The sequence below is a fragment of the Eleutherodactylus coqui genome, chromosome 2 (assembly GCF_035609145.1).
Source record: "Eleutherodactylus coqui strain aEleCoq1 chromosome 2, aEleCoq1.hap1, whole genome shotgun sequence".
Lineage (NCBI taxonomy): Eukaryota > Metazoa > Chordata > Amphibia > Anura > Eleutherodactylidae > Eleutherodactylus > Eleutherodactylus coqui.
This window is the reverse complement of record NC_089838.1, coordinates 247,411,580-247,426,552: the sequence shown is the minus strand read 5'-3', so window position 1 is coordinate 247,426,552 and position 14,973 is coordinate 247,411,580. Positions and strand designations below refer to the sequence as shown.

Genomic DNA, 14,973 nt, shown 5'->3' with positions numbered 1-14,973 from the left:
TGAGTCATACTCGCCTCTTGTGATAGACCGCTGCTCCCATTCCACCAATGCGGCAAGGTAATGATTACATGGCCGTCATGTGACAGCTGCAGCCAATCACAGTCTCAATTTGGCTGGTACTTAACTGCAAAAGGTCACATCTTTCCATGCCACACCATCATCACTACAGCAGCCAGAAGTAGAGAGCGGCGGTGCATTGAGCACCACTGGGCATCGGGCAAGTAGGACTTCTTTTATGTTATCCCAGCACAGTGAAAAGTTCTTAGATTATTCCCCCCCCCCCAATAACCCCTTTAATTTAGCATTACATGTTGAGAGTACAAATGAGGCTCTCTCTACTCAGGCTCAGAGGGGATCCGAAGTAGAAGACCCTTCTCTGATATCCGTATGCCTAATAGATCAGCAGCTATTCATTGTTTTCTAAATGAACTGGTGTCGCTAAGTTTTCACTGAAGTACATATGGACAGACACATCAGACAAGCAAAAGTGATTTTTACTACTTTCACTATATAAAATCTACATAAAATATTAAAGTAATTAAAAAAACAAGGGAAAAAATGCTATATAATAAACAAAGTTATTTCCACATCGCTGTCAGCCATAAGACCCAACAGCTCAGCTCTGTAACCATTATGCGAGTTCCCACTACTTTTTGATAACAAAAAAAGTCAAATTCTGACTTAGCTTTGCAAGTAATTGGAGATGGAAATATTATGTGACTCCAAAGTACAAGATAAATGAAGCAATAAAAAAAAGAAATTAATTTGTACAGATAATCAATGTTTTGTGTAGATTTTCAACTATTTAAAGGGTTTAAAAATGCTTAAAAAGTGCAGTTCCTTAATACCGTGTTTCCCCGAAAATAAGACAGTGTCTTATATTAATTTTTGTTCAAAAAGGTCTAACTTTTTTACATGTATGGACACTGCCTGGACACAATTTAAATTGACTTTTTAAATTAACAGTTAGCAGGTCTTAATTTTGGAGTAGGGCTTATATTTCAAGCATCCTCAAAAAGCCTGAAAAATCATTTTGCATCCTCAAAAATTCTGGAAAATCATGCTAGGTCTTATTTTCAGGGTATGTCTTATTTTCAGGGAAACAGGGTATCAGTACATCAATTACTTTCAAAAGCTAGTTATCGGCCACTATGCTAGTAGTGCAGCAAAATGTGCAAAAAGTTCAACTAGGCTAAAAGTGAAGAATTACCGCTCATTTCGCAGCCAAAGAGCTCAAAGCGCAGTGTGCAGGCTCTGTGACAGGTGACGGGGTAGATGCGGATGTACTGCGCCGTCACTGGAGGACTCAATATATTGGCCTTTCTGCCCTCGTTGTCTAGATTTCCACTGAAAATCTAAAAGAATAAAACACAAAGAAGGATTGTCATTAACATCTATTCCTTTTCTTCAAGGCACATTTAACAGGTTACATGACGCACCACCAGAAAGCAGACGAGAACCTCTAGGGCAGGTGTATGCAAAACAGGGCTTGGACACCAGGGAGGCGGATTATAGTCTATGTATCTTTGGTAACAAAACAATCAGTGTCAACAGATGGAAGTGATGAAAACGAAGGCTGCCTGTCCGTTCATGGGCGTAGCGATATCCCGCGGTGGATCTCCGCCGTGGGAGACGCCGCCGGGGAGCAGGAGACAGATGACGGTTCTCCGCACTGAGCCTATCTGACAGATAGGCTCACTGCAGAGAATCACAGCAAAATCGCAGCGTGCTGTGTTTAGCCGGCTGCGAGCGGAGAATCGCTTTGGTTCTCCACTCCAGGAAAGGGGGCTGCGCTTTCAATAGCAACGCTATGGAAAGCGTTCACTTAATTCCCCGCAGCCGAATTATCGCTGCAGGGCATGCAATGAAAATTCGCCCGTGGACAGGCAGTCTTACTGGCTCTGTGTCAAACTTTCTCTTATGCTTTTCTACTTTGAAACTGCTGTAAACAATTCTATAAATCGGTTAATCCCTAAAGTGCATTTGGTACTCAAATAACTCACTTTATGACTGACTCCAAATGTGGTTATACTGAAAAGCATTTCTACAGAGCAGAATATAGGCAGCAGACGGTGCAGTACTTCACGCTCTGTAGTATTATCTGTATAGCTCTCTAAGGAGGGCATGCAAGAATGAATCTGCTATATACAGCTCCTCACTGACTGACTCGCCATAAATTCTATAACTTCCTGGTGTTGTACTAACTTGTAATTTAGCACAACCATTCATTAGGTCTGCAGAGGGACATCGGTACATGCAGTCTGAGAAGAATCTAACACTCCTCTACGTGTATACACATTCTATTCCTCTGAATTAACCACGACTTCTTAAAATTTTCTGTGCGAAAAGATAAACACCTGGACCAAATTAACTCGGACGAACCCATTATATATATATGATAGTTGCATATAAGACCGCTCCTTGAAAAGCCGAAGTGCAGAGTTTCACTTTAATTCTGGACATTTCCTTCAAACTACTAAAATTTAAGTTATCTGAGCAATAACAGAAACCTACCTTGTCTTTGATTTGTCCATCAACTTTGTAAAAGGTGAACTCCTGTCCATCCACACTGTATCCCACCTTAAATTCCTTCAGGTACTCTGCCTTCCCCATCCGACTGGCACCTTGAGTAATGATTCCAGATACCCTCATCTGTCTTAAGAGGTTAACCTAGAAAAAAGAAGGTATAACAATATAACACAAGGCCTCATTAGCTACTACACAGCTCCACAGACACATTATATTGGAACCCAAGATGCCCCAATCTTCTTTTCCCTATGAGAGTAGTTATTGGGGAGAGCTGGGCTGTTATATACACATTTGAACCTCCCAAAATCCATAAATTCAGTTGAAATTTATCTAATTTGCTTGGGTAGATTGAAAGTGGATTTAAGACGTTTGTGTGTGCGCAACTTAAAGGCTATAAAAAAAACTTTGTGCAAAGATCGATACACTTATAAGTCCTTGCAGACGAATATGATGCACTTATCCGGGTTTTTTTTCCAATCAGTTCCTCAGTGGAAAGGCAGTGAATGCACAGTCACAACAGTGGAGCAGGCTAGGGGAGGAATCACTCAGTTTACAGAATTTGGCAAGATTTCAGTCCTCCAGTCTACGGTGTCTTGGAAAACAATACAAATCAGAATTTTTTAATGAAAAAAAAAAGGGGGGGGGGGGGGGGGAGTACAGAGGTGTACACAGCCTTTATAACAATTCTACCAATAGGGCCTCTATAATCAGGACTTGCATGTAGAAGACTATCATGGTGGGGAATGGCTATTATCAAGAGAAAAAAAAATGTACTAAAACTTATACAATACATTAAAATGTAGCTCAGAGTCATGCCATTATAATATACAGCTTGTCTCAACCCCCCTACGTCTATGCTATGTGATAATGAAAGTCACTTGGTCCTTAAGGTACAAACTAGGTTGGTTAAGCAAAGCCAAGTCAGTGGTCTTCTAGCAATAGAGGCTCAATTGTGTAAAAGGTGCAGTAAGGGGGGCTGCACTTCGGTAGGGTCTCCCATATAAACACCATTACCTCGTAGCCCAGATCAGGTAGAGAGTGTCATTTCCTTGAAACTGCTGAATGGGGATGTGATATATGAAGTATGTACAGTGTACGGCTCCGCACGTCAGACAGCACACGATAATTGTTAGGTGTAAATTCGTGCAGCGAGCGAACAATCAGTGATAAATTATTACACGATCGCTGATCAGATCTTTCATGCGGACATGAAAACCATTGTTGATCTGCCATGGCATCGTTTAGTGCCATACGATTTTCCAAATAGAAAGCAGTGGTGGATGGGTTAATGGTTATGATCTAAGGAATGATCGAAACTACCCTATTATTGTTCAGTGTAAATGCATGACAGGCGACTGATATTCGATCGCTACGTCACCGCTGGTTACATGCTTGTTTCAATTTTTCTTGCTGTGTACAAGGGCCTTTACTATGCTGCCTTTAGTAATAGGGGAGATGGAACAATACCTCTGCAGCACCACCTATTATAAGGTAACATTCCTGCAAGCCCATGTTAGACTCTTTGTACAAGCCTTGTAATAATGACTGGGAATCGAAAGTCGAACCAGAAGCCATACACAGACAGCTGTTTCGGGATGTTTTCCCCTCATCAGTATGCAGTAGGTTTCACCCATGTCACAGGCCTCTTGATAGCCAAGCCAGAAACCTACTGCACACTGATGCGGGGCAAACACCCCGAAACAGCTGCTTGGGTATGGATTCTGGCTAGGCTTTCGATTCCTAGTCATTGTTACAAGGCTTGTATAAAAAGAGTCTAACATTGACTTGCAGGAATGCTGTCTTCCAATAGGTAGGGCTGCAGAGGTATTGTTCCATCTCCCTTATTTGCATATTACTTAGAGGAGCGTGAATGGCCTTTAGGTCTCCTCACTCACTCAACTTCTAGGTGCTCTCCTTAAGGAGAAAGGATAGTGTTCCTAGACTTTACTAAAGTACATTTGGACACACTGAAGCACAAGGAGGATTATACAAAAATCAAAAAACAAATCAATGCAAAAGGAAAATAAATAAAAACAAACGAAACAAAAATAATCTAAGTCACAGAACGCTCCCATGAACAATCTTTGGTATTTTACAACATTTTTTAATACAAGATGACCAGCAGCTACCTGAATCCAGGGGTGCTTGTCATAGCTATTTGCAGTCCATGCATTTACTAATCCTTTATTGTTCAATCGGGCAAGATTGGGGCCCCAGCGCTGTAGGCCAAGGAAACCATGGTACAGCGAGGAAGCCGTGATCTGGGCATCGGATATAGATCCACCCTCCATTCCTAATGCGCTTGCACAACCTGCGTAAGGAAATGTACTAGATTGAAGCAAAGTGATACAACATGCACAACACAATACCAATAGACTCACTGAACAGCTTTCAGATGTTTTGATTTTATTCACTTCATCATATTCCAAACCTCTGTTTGCTGTCAGTGAATGAAAACATTCTTGTTTTAATCCCAAGGCTGAAACCTCCGACAGATCTAATACTCATTACAGCTTCTAAGTTGTTATAATTGTATCCAGTCTAGACAATCTTCCTCTTCCTTGACCGCTCCATTGTAACAAACTATCCGGACAGGAGGAAGATTTATGCTGCTAATACTTAATTATATTGTCTAGACTGGATATAAGGCCTTGGTAATGTCTTTTTGTTGGTCTCCACATTAAGCAGAGGCTCAAAACAGATGCTTAACCCCTTTAGGGCCAAGCAAGGTGAGTTTATGGCGCTTGGTCCTGGGCTTTAATTCTGATAGCAAAAATATGACGCAAGAATAAAGCTTCTGGAGTTAAAAGCCGCTTCTCCTTTCTGCTCTGGGTCCTCGCCTGTGTCAGAGCTCGAGAACCAGAGCAGAAGGGAGAAGTGGTTTTCGACCACTTCTGTTTTCTCCTTCCCAGGCTACATAGCACTCAATGAGTGCCATGTACTAAAGAGTGAAAGTGGAAGTAATACTTTCACTATGTGACCCAGAGCTCACGTGACTGTTGGGTGACCTCTGTCACAGCAGAGCTGCAGGGTCCTAGCAGACCCAGATCAGCTCTGTCAGTGACTATTATCACTACCAAGGGGATGTTTTTAATCTAAACTGGGGGTCCTATGGATCCCCCACCTTCAGTGGAAAAGTATGAAATAATTTAAAAAAAATAACAATAAATATATATATATATATATATATTTAACAAACACACACACACACTATATACTTGAGTATAAGCTGACCAGAATATAAGCCGAGGCAACCAGTTTTACCCCCCAAAAACTGGGAAAACTTATTGACTGGAGTATAAGCCTAGAGTGGGTTTATACTCGAGTGAGGTCCGTGCACTATTGCTTTCAATGGGGCCGCCACTATTTGGATCTGTTAAACGGATGCATCGGCCACCCATATGCTATAAAGGCATTCGTTTAGTGAACACGTTATGAAAAGCTTGTGATGCATACGTTTAATGGATGCCTGTGCAGTATGGCATCTGTCGCCCATAGGCTACTAGGTTATAAAAAGGTTTAACGTAACCTTTTTTTTTTTACTGAACTCGGCGTAGTATACTGCACTATTCCATGCTTTTCTCTTGTGGTATACAACCATACATCAGCCAGACGGAGGCCAGAAGGACAAGCTTTAGGTTTCCATCTGACTAATGGGTCCTTAGGCAGGCATGAACAAAAAAAACGTAACGTGACCAGGCCCTTGTGCAGCAATCTGTTAGCTATGGGAAGCATTAGTCTTCCGCCTCTGGAGATAAACAGTATTTGGAAACGCTGACCACAAGCAGATATGTTGAGAAGCAGAAACCAAGTACTTAAAAAACGGCTTAGCTAAGAATAAGACTGGAAAACCTCTGTAATACCATGAATCTAAATCAGGACTGTATATTGGTACTATGGAATTGTTGACCAATTTTCGCAGCATGTAGCATACTGTATGTAGTTATATTTGTGTAGCTATTATGTATCTCAATGGTCTCGCCCTATGGATCTCCAGCTGTAGTAAGGGTAGTTTCACATCTGCATTGGGGGTTCCGGTTTACTGCTTCATTCAGGAAGCATGAAAGGGGAATCCCCTGGCTGAAAAGGGTCTATCTTTTGGTGAAACCGAACTGACCCCATTGACCCATCTTTCATCACAGCACCGTATATGAAAGATCTACATACGGGATCCTATATAGATCCTAAAGAATCTGGACTGATACCATTGGCTTATAATACGTCCTCCAAGTTTCTATTCCTAAAGGAAAACGATAGTGTACATCCAAAACTATTCTAGATATCAAACGCAACCAATCAAGCAGGGGCCTTGAGTTACATACTGATGTTACAGATTAGAGGGCATTGGTATAATAACAAAACAACTAGGAGGTTTAGTTAGTGCATAACACAGAAAAATGGAATAATCACCACTTACGAATTTGGCAGCCTTTCCCAATAAATGGCGATACGCATCTACAGCTGTAGTCATTAACCAGATTACTGCACACTCCTCCATTTCTACAAGGATAGGAGGAACAGTAATTCTCACCTGTGAAAAAAATGGTCAAGAAATATAAGAAATAACCAGAGATTATCGTCCCAGTATGACATAGTACAAGATGGAACGATGCCTCTAAGTGCCAGCTATCGGAAGGCAGCATTTCTGCAAGTCAACGTCAGACCTTTTAATAGGCCTTTTAACAATGACTGGGAATAGAAGCCAAAGCCAGAGTCTTCTCCAGAAGGAAGAGACTGTTTAGAGGCTTTTGCCTCTCATCAGTGTAGTGTAGGTTTGGTGGCTTGGCTGGGTGAGAGGCCTTTGATGTAGGTCGGGAAGGGTATGGTAATGAGAAGACTTATAAGGCCATCCATGTTTTCCGACCTACGTCAAGGGAATCTGGCCTAGCCAAGGGGCAAGTACAGCTCTGTCTATTATTTCAATATAGACAAGCCTATTAAAAGGGATGTTGTCCAGCAAACAGATAACCCCTTTAATCCCCTCCATTTGGCTACAGTTTTAGGGCATGGGGCTTAATTATTGCAGCTGAGCTTGGTCGGCAATTGCAGACACAGCAGTGGAGGAGGTACCTACTACAACAGATAGCCAGGAACAGGTATGATCTGATGCCTTTGGAGATGGGATGGAATAAAAAAAACGAAAAGGCAGGTCCACGAAAATCGCTTGGATTTCCAGTGGCTTAAGAGTGGGTCCATAGCTAACATGGCTCATATCTATGTGTTTACTTTGAAGGAACATTGAGATCAATATTGTTATTCTTAATCTTGATTACTAGGTTATGAGGCACTTGCACCAATGTGGACATTCAAGTAGAACTGGAAAAACAAGTGCTATGGGTTTGCTATGGAGTCAACAAGAAGCTCATGTGTCAGACCGTCAAGTAGACGATTCCTGCAACGCCTGCCTAAGACCATTTTTAGAGCATGTCAGATTCATAGAATTTCCGGACCACCGTGTTCTGGAATATTACAATATTTGTACTTCAAGTTTCCTATAGATGTAAACTATGAAATGCTTTAAAATGCTCAAAGTAGAGTTTGGGGAATGCTTCATGTGAAAGCTACCAAAATCCCTCAGCCTCACATTTTGCCTCAGGTAAAAACAATCAAGCTCAGTTAAATGCTCGAAACAAATCGCCACTTCAGGAACGAATTTCAAGGTCTTTAGAAAAAAAAAAAAAAAAAAAGTTTATTTTTCAGGCCTGTGCACTCTAATCTCCAGCGGATTGCTGGAGTCATACGTTTAGTTCAATCAGATTGTTCTCCTGTGGCCCTCGGCACATACTGTAATCATTTCACATCATTACCGGCCCGGGAAAAGCTTCAGAAAGTTTATGTTAGAAGAGATTTTTCTCTGCACATTCCTTTATTAAAACCCTCTGGAGTTTCTCACAAGGGAGGAAACTTAAACTAAGAAAACAAAGTGTGGTCAGTGTTGCTACTTTTCAAGTGCAATTCCACCAATTACCACCGATTTTCAGATTAACTTGGCAATTATAAAGAAATGAACCTGTCACCACTTCCCCCCACAAGTCACCCACCTCTTATTCTACATAAAGGATATTAAGTGTATGAGCGGATTCCATTTATAACAATGCATAATAGAGTTCTTGCAGACCAAGTGGGATTGTATCCCATGAACTTCCCATTTGATCTAAACACTACAGTAAATTGATAGAAAGGATGAGAATTAATTCTATTATTAAAGGGGTTGCACTGCACCACAATCAGCTTATCGCCTATCCATCGGATAGGTAATAAAAGTCTGACCGGTGGAGGCCTCATCTTGTCTCCTCCTTCCGTCACTGCAGGCTTATTGGACCAACTTACAGCGATGAGACTGAATGTAGCCCATAGAACAAAAGCAGAACAGCTCATAGCAATGTGAAAGTCTATTCTAATAGGGTTTACTCTGCAGCTGAGCGTTTCCATCTCGGGGATCTATCTCAACTGGACTAAATATCTGTAGCATTTCCACAAAAGAGTCAAAATCCGCACCATCGTATCCGCAGCCGACTTAGTAGCTCTCCCTCACCTTGCAATTCTTTGTACTATCAGCACTTCCCTACACCTGCCACTTGGCGGCCTTGCTGCTGGTCAAGTGATACCACCTCTACATCACTTGACTAGCGGCACAGCGCCCACTGGAGTCTGCAGGTTGCCAGGTGAAGGGGAGCGCTGACAGCGTGAAAAATTGCAAGTGAGGGGGTGTGCTGTGGCTGCTGAAATCAGCTGCGGAGATGCAGCTGATTTTGAGTCAAATTCGGCACTTAAGTGTATGTTTACACAGGGTGGAAATGCTGCGGAATGTCTGCGGAAATTCCGCATCCAAAACATAGTCCGATGCGTAACTGCAGCTGATGTCAGAAGATACAGCACTCACCTCCGAAGTCTTCAGCTGTCAACACACTCCTTCACCGGGCGGCCTGTACTGAGCACAGCGCTGCCAGTAAGGTGATGCTGAAGTGCCATCACCTGAACAGCGGTGCTGTGCTCACAAGAGGATGGAGCGCTGGATCTTCTGAAATCAGCTGCAGGTATACAGTGGATTTTGACTCTGGCCTGAATGCGAAAATGCAGCATTCCTCCCACCCTTCCCCTGAGCCTTAATGGTGCAGATTTTGACTCTGTTTCTTTTGAGGAAATGCTACCAATTTTGTGGCAGAATTTTTCCTTGTGGAGAATCCGCAGCATTTCCGTGCCGTGTGAGCCTGCCCTTAGTAGGGTTCAAAAGAGTTGTTCTCACTCTACAGGATTTAGAATGGTCATATACTATATGCTAGAGCTGTATCACCCAATGCACTCTATCGGGGATCTGCTACACTAAAGGAAGTTCTGCTAGGACAACCTACTAGATAGTCATTAGAGATGAGCGAGCGTACTCGCAAAGGCAAACTACTCGAGCGAGTAGTGCCTTATGCGAGTACCTGCCCGCTGGTCTCTAAAGATTCGGGTGCCGGCGGGGGAGAGCGGTGAGTTGCGGGAGTGAGCAGGAGCGAGAGAGTGAGAGAGAGATCTTCCCCCTGTTCCTCCCCGCTCTCCCCGCCGCTCCCCGCCAGCACCCAAATCTTTTGAGACGAGCGGGCAGGTACTCACATAAGGCACTACTCGCTCAAATAGTTTACCTTAGCGAGTACGCTCGCTCATCTCTAATAGTCATGTGACCTGTTAGCGACAAATCCAAAAAAAAGGGACCGTACCCCAATTGACTTTTTCGCCTATCCATTGGCTAGGTAATAAAAGTTGTAGCAAAAAAACCACAGGTGGACATTGAAGAGTCAGCTGGAGTTTTCACTGCCTCAGCAAAGGATTTAAGCCACATATAAAAGGCACATAGTGCTCATAAACCCAGACTGGCAACATTTCTGGAAAGCTTTATGTCATGAGTCATACAGTCAGAGACTTGCTACAGATTCTATTTCCCAGCCTGTTTATATCTCCAATCCAAAAATACTTTCATACCGCATGGAGGACAAAAGTCTGCTAGAAACGCCATTGTGTTCTTGTGGCTGCTGTATGCTTTAAAACTCATCCAAGATTTATAGGATTTCCGATGAATACACAACAAATAAACAACTTTCATGTCAGTAATGACACGCAACTCCAGCTGGAAAGGTACTGCATTCAATTATGGTCATTTAGCTTCATTTACAGTCATTTCTTTACTCTAAGCGGTCATTAAGTGAGGGTATTAGGGAACATAATAGACACATGGAATGGCCACTTTACCATTGGAGCTCCCCTGTATGGAAATGACACATGACCCCTGAGAAGTATAAAAGCTTGACCACGTTTTCCGTGGATCAGTTTCAGTGCGAATCCACATTAGGATGGAAAAAAATGGGAAAAAAAATAATCGAGCGATCTGAGAGACTGACTAGGGTACGGTTATTGGTGATAGACTAGTCAACCCAATGGGGTTTTCTCATACAATGGGGTGGAGAGTATACAGAGAATGGCGTGATCTAGGATAAACATCCAATGAAAGGAGATCCTGTGGTTGTAAGCTAATTGATGAAAGGGGTCAGAGGAGGATGTCAAGAATCATTCTGATAAAAACAGATGTAGAGTCAAGCACAATTCAGACAAATACTTCAACTAATGGCCCTTAGATACAGCTCGATTCCAGGAGGAATCTGAACAATAATCGTCCCGTGTAAATGCATGCAGCGACTGAATGTGCAACTTGCCATTCTTTAGTGCAGATGACCAATTTGCACGCCATTGCTGTTTAAGTGAAACAAAAAGGTGAGACTCCAGTGTGCAGACTTTGGATCAGTGAGCAGTGGATAAACATCACCTGGTCAGAGGAATCCAGATTTCTGTTGCACCATGCTGATGGGAGGTCAAAATTTAGCACAACTATCATAAATTGATGACCCCTTCCTGTTAGCTGTTTAGAGCTGGTCAGCGCCTCTATCTAATTAATGCCAGAAGCTTCCTGTCCACATGGGCCAATGCGTCGGCAGAGCAATTGGCGCACGAATTGTTGCGGTTCTGAAAGCCAAAGGTGGTCCAACAGGCTGCTAGACGGGTGGCGGTAATACAGAAGCTGTTCAGTCTTAATACTCACTGTTTTCACAGTTCTCTCCAAAGTAGCCAGGAAGACATTTGCAGGAATACTGGGCAAACGTATCACCTCTGCGGGTGTGGGACAGTTCCTGGCACTCCCCATTGTTGTGGCAAGGATTTGGTTGGCAAGGGCCTGAAAGAAACACGGTAACAAGAGTTTAAAGCCAGGCACTAATTGTGAATTCAGAGCTTTACCGGGCGGCATATCTTAGACGGAGCCTGGTACAGTGGAGCGCCCAAGGCCGTGTCTACACAAGCCAGATTTGCAGATTTTGATCCAGATATGACCCTTTATACTGGCAAGGGTGAAATCCGAGCTACGTCAGTGCTCTGTGCTGTTTGGAAAACCCCATCAACTTTCATTGCACTGCAATTTGCTGTGATTTCCGATGCAGAAAAACCTTAGGCTATCTGCCACCTGTGAACGTAGCTTAATTGGGGGTGATCTCTAGAATAGAATGAGTTTCCATGAAATATCAGAAAACTATAAAAATACAAATCTCGTGGAATCTGTAATCTTGTTTAACCCCTTAAGGACCAGGCTGTTGTGTACCTTAAGGACCAGACGCTTTTTAGGGATTTTACCCATGTGGCGGTTTTACTGCTCTATTTTTTTTCATTTAGCTACCAAAATTATTTTCGCTGTTTTTTTCCTGTGACATATAGGACTATTTTTTTTACATCTTTTTCACTGACTTTTTTTCTCCGTTTTTCTAGTTTTATTGGGGGTAAAAAGCTAAAAAAAAAAAAAAAAAAAAGATTTTTTTTGACATTTATAGTTTGTTTTTTTAAATTATTTTTATATTTACACTAAAATAAGTATGGCAACGGGTTTCTCTATTTGTTTCGGACATTTTTATATATAGTGTGTATGGTTTTGGCTTACAGGGCGCATACGGCGACGGTTTTTGTTGGCGTCTGCTTTGTGTTATTCTCTTTCTTTTGTATGTATTGTTATTTTATTATGTAATTTTATTTTACTGATGTATGTAATTGTGTTTTTTACTATCTGTGTCTCCCATGACGTCATATAAGACCTCTGGGGGACATTCACATTTTTTTTTCTTTATTTGACACTTTCCCACTGTAGCTGGGGCGGCCATAGCAGCCCCAGTTACAGGAGAAAACAACCCCTGTAGTGACATTAGTCACTTGCTGAGGTGCCAGGGTCCAGTTTGGCGGCAGACTAATATTTAGCATAGCCCCACATCTTCTTCTTGCAAGTGTGAGCAGAAAGCCGGACGAAGAAAATGGCTTCCTGCTCAAACATTACAACCTGCAGAGGAAGAAGGGCAGAGTAGAACCTTGTGTGGCAAACAGTGTTAAGGCAGCAGAATGCAGTCCTAAGCTCTCGATCACAACCTGAAGCTTGCAGGTTCAATCCCCGCACGGTTCAGGTAGCGGGCTCAAGGTTGACTCAGCCTTCCATCCTTCCGAGGTCGGTAATATAAGTACCTAGCTTGCTGGGGGGGTAATAAATAAATTACCTGAAAGCGCTGCGGAATAAGTTGGCACTATACAAACAACAAGTATGTTTTTGGCATAATGTGTAGTAGAGATGAGCGAACGTACTCGGATAAGCACTACTCGTCCGAGTAATGTGCTTTATCCGAGTATCGCTGTACTCGTCTTGAAAGATTCGGGGAGCGCCGCGGAGCGGGGAGCTGCAGGGGAGAGCCGGGAGGAACGGAGGGGAGATCTCTCTCTCCTTCTCTCCCGCCCGCTCTCCCCTGCTCCCCGCCGCAACTCACCTGTCAGCAGCGGCGCTCCCCGAATCTTTAGCCCCGAGCACAGCGATACTCGGATAAAGCACATTACTCGGACGAGTAGTGCTTATCCGAGTACGTTCGCTCATCTCTAATGTGTAGCAAAAAAATGCTTCAAAAAGTGTGACAAAACTGTGTCACATTATGTGAATATGTCTTATCAGTGATTTTAAGAACAAGGGTGTTTCGGTTCCAAAAAACCAGACACTTACTTTTAGAGATTTCACCCATGTGGTGGTTTTACAGCCGTATTTTTTTTTTTTCTTCAGCTACCAAAATTATTTTTGCAGCGTTTTTTTTTCCGTGACATAAAGAGTAGAGATGAGCGAGCGTACTCGGAAAAGCACTACTCGCTCGAGTAATTTGCTTTATCCGAGTATCGCTGTGCTCGTCCCTGAAGATTCGGGTGCCGCTGCGGCTGACAGGTGAGTCGCAGCGGGGAGCAGGGGAGAGCGGGTGGGAGAGAGGGAGAGAAAGATCTTACCTCCGTTCCTCCCCGCTCTCCCCTGCAGCTCCCCGCTCCGTGCCGGCACCCGATTCTTCAGGGACGAGCACAGCGATACTCGGATAAAGCACATTACTCGAGCGAGTAGTGCTTTTCCGAGTACGCTCGCTCATCCCTAATAAAGAGCAATTTATTTTTTTTTTAGATCTTTGTTCACCGATTTCATGTTAGTTTTTTTTTTTTTTTTTTAATTAGGGCTTAAATGCTAAAAAAAAAAAAAAACAACTTCATGCTAGAATAAGGTACGGGAATGGGTTTCTCTTTTTGTTTCAGATGCTTTGATATATAATTTGTATAGTCTTGAATTATAGGGCACACATGGCAAACGTTCAAGTTAGCATCGGCAGTGGGTCATTTATATGTATATACACGCAAACACATCGTTGGCTAGTTCACGAGGTATTAATTGGAGGTGGGGGGGGGTGGGCAGCAAGAAAAGGAAGCAGTTAAATTATTAATTTTTTTCCCCAAAATGGTAACGTTTAATTAAAAGGCCCCTCTAATATTAGTGTAGGTGTGATATGGAGTATCCGAGCAGTCGCACTCTCCGTCCGTGGCTTGACTTACCTTTCTCTGTCATGTTGCAATCCGTTCCAGCAAAGCCATCAGGGCAGATGCAGAAGGACTCTTTACTTGCACTGACAAAACAGGTCCCTCCATTTAGACAGATGTTGGATTCACAGAGCTCACCTGAAAAGGAAAGAGAAAAAAGTGATAAGTGGGATTGTTAACCACTTCGTGGGCAGAGGTTTTAGGGTTAGGTTCAGGTCGTTGGTACACATTGGTTGAGGAATCCCTTTACTTGACAAGGGTCTGTCTTGAGGGTCTACCTGACCACCCACCTATCTAAGAATACTCAGAGAAAACCATTTTTTATTGGAAGATGAATGGTTATAGCTTTATTGAAATATTCTTTAATGTAACTTGGAAGCTATAGGATTAAGAAAAAACACCATCATACAATTACAATATAAATCGGCCGCCGAGTCCTTGACGACACTTTAGAAAACACCAGGTACCCTCAAGTTGCCAGGCAAAGGCTAATTATACCATAACCATAAACTTGCCTCTCAGAATCCGCCCAACAAAGAAGGCCAAGAA

The 14,973-nt window shown here is 42.7% G+C and overlaps 1 protein-coding gene across 2 annotated transcripts in view; it reads right to left on the bottom strand.

The window, feature by feature from the left end:
- MFGE8 (milk fat globule EGF and factor V/VIII domain containing) overlaps positions 1-14,973 on the bottom strand; it is a 38,753-nt gene that overhangs the window by 12,362 nt on the left and 11,418 nt on the right. For both annotated transcript variants that reach the window (XM_066592807.1, XM_066592808.1), the window contains exons 2-7: positions 14,440-14,562; positions 11,603-11,734; positions 6,947-7,060; positions 4,659-4,840; positions 2,515-2,670; positions 1,211-1,355 (exon numbers count right to left, since the gene is read on the bottom strand). In XM_066592807.1, coding sequence (XP_066448904.1) covers positions 1,211-1,355; positions 2,515-2,670; positions 4,659-4,840; positions 6,947-7,060; positions 11,603-11,734; positions 14,440-14,562 — 852 coding nt within the window. The remainder of the gene's footprint in view (positions 1-1,210; positions 1,356-2,514; positions 2,671-4,658; positions 4,841-6,946; positions 7,061-11,602; positions 11,735-14,439; positions 14,563-14,973) is intronic.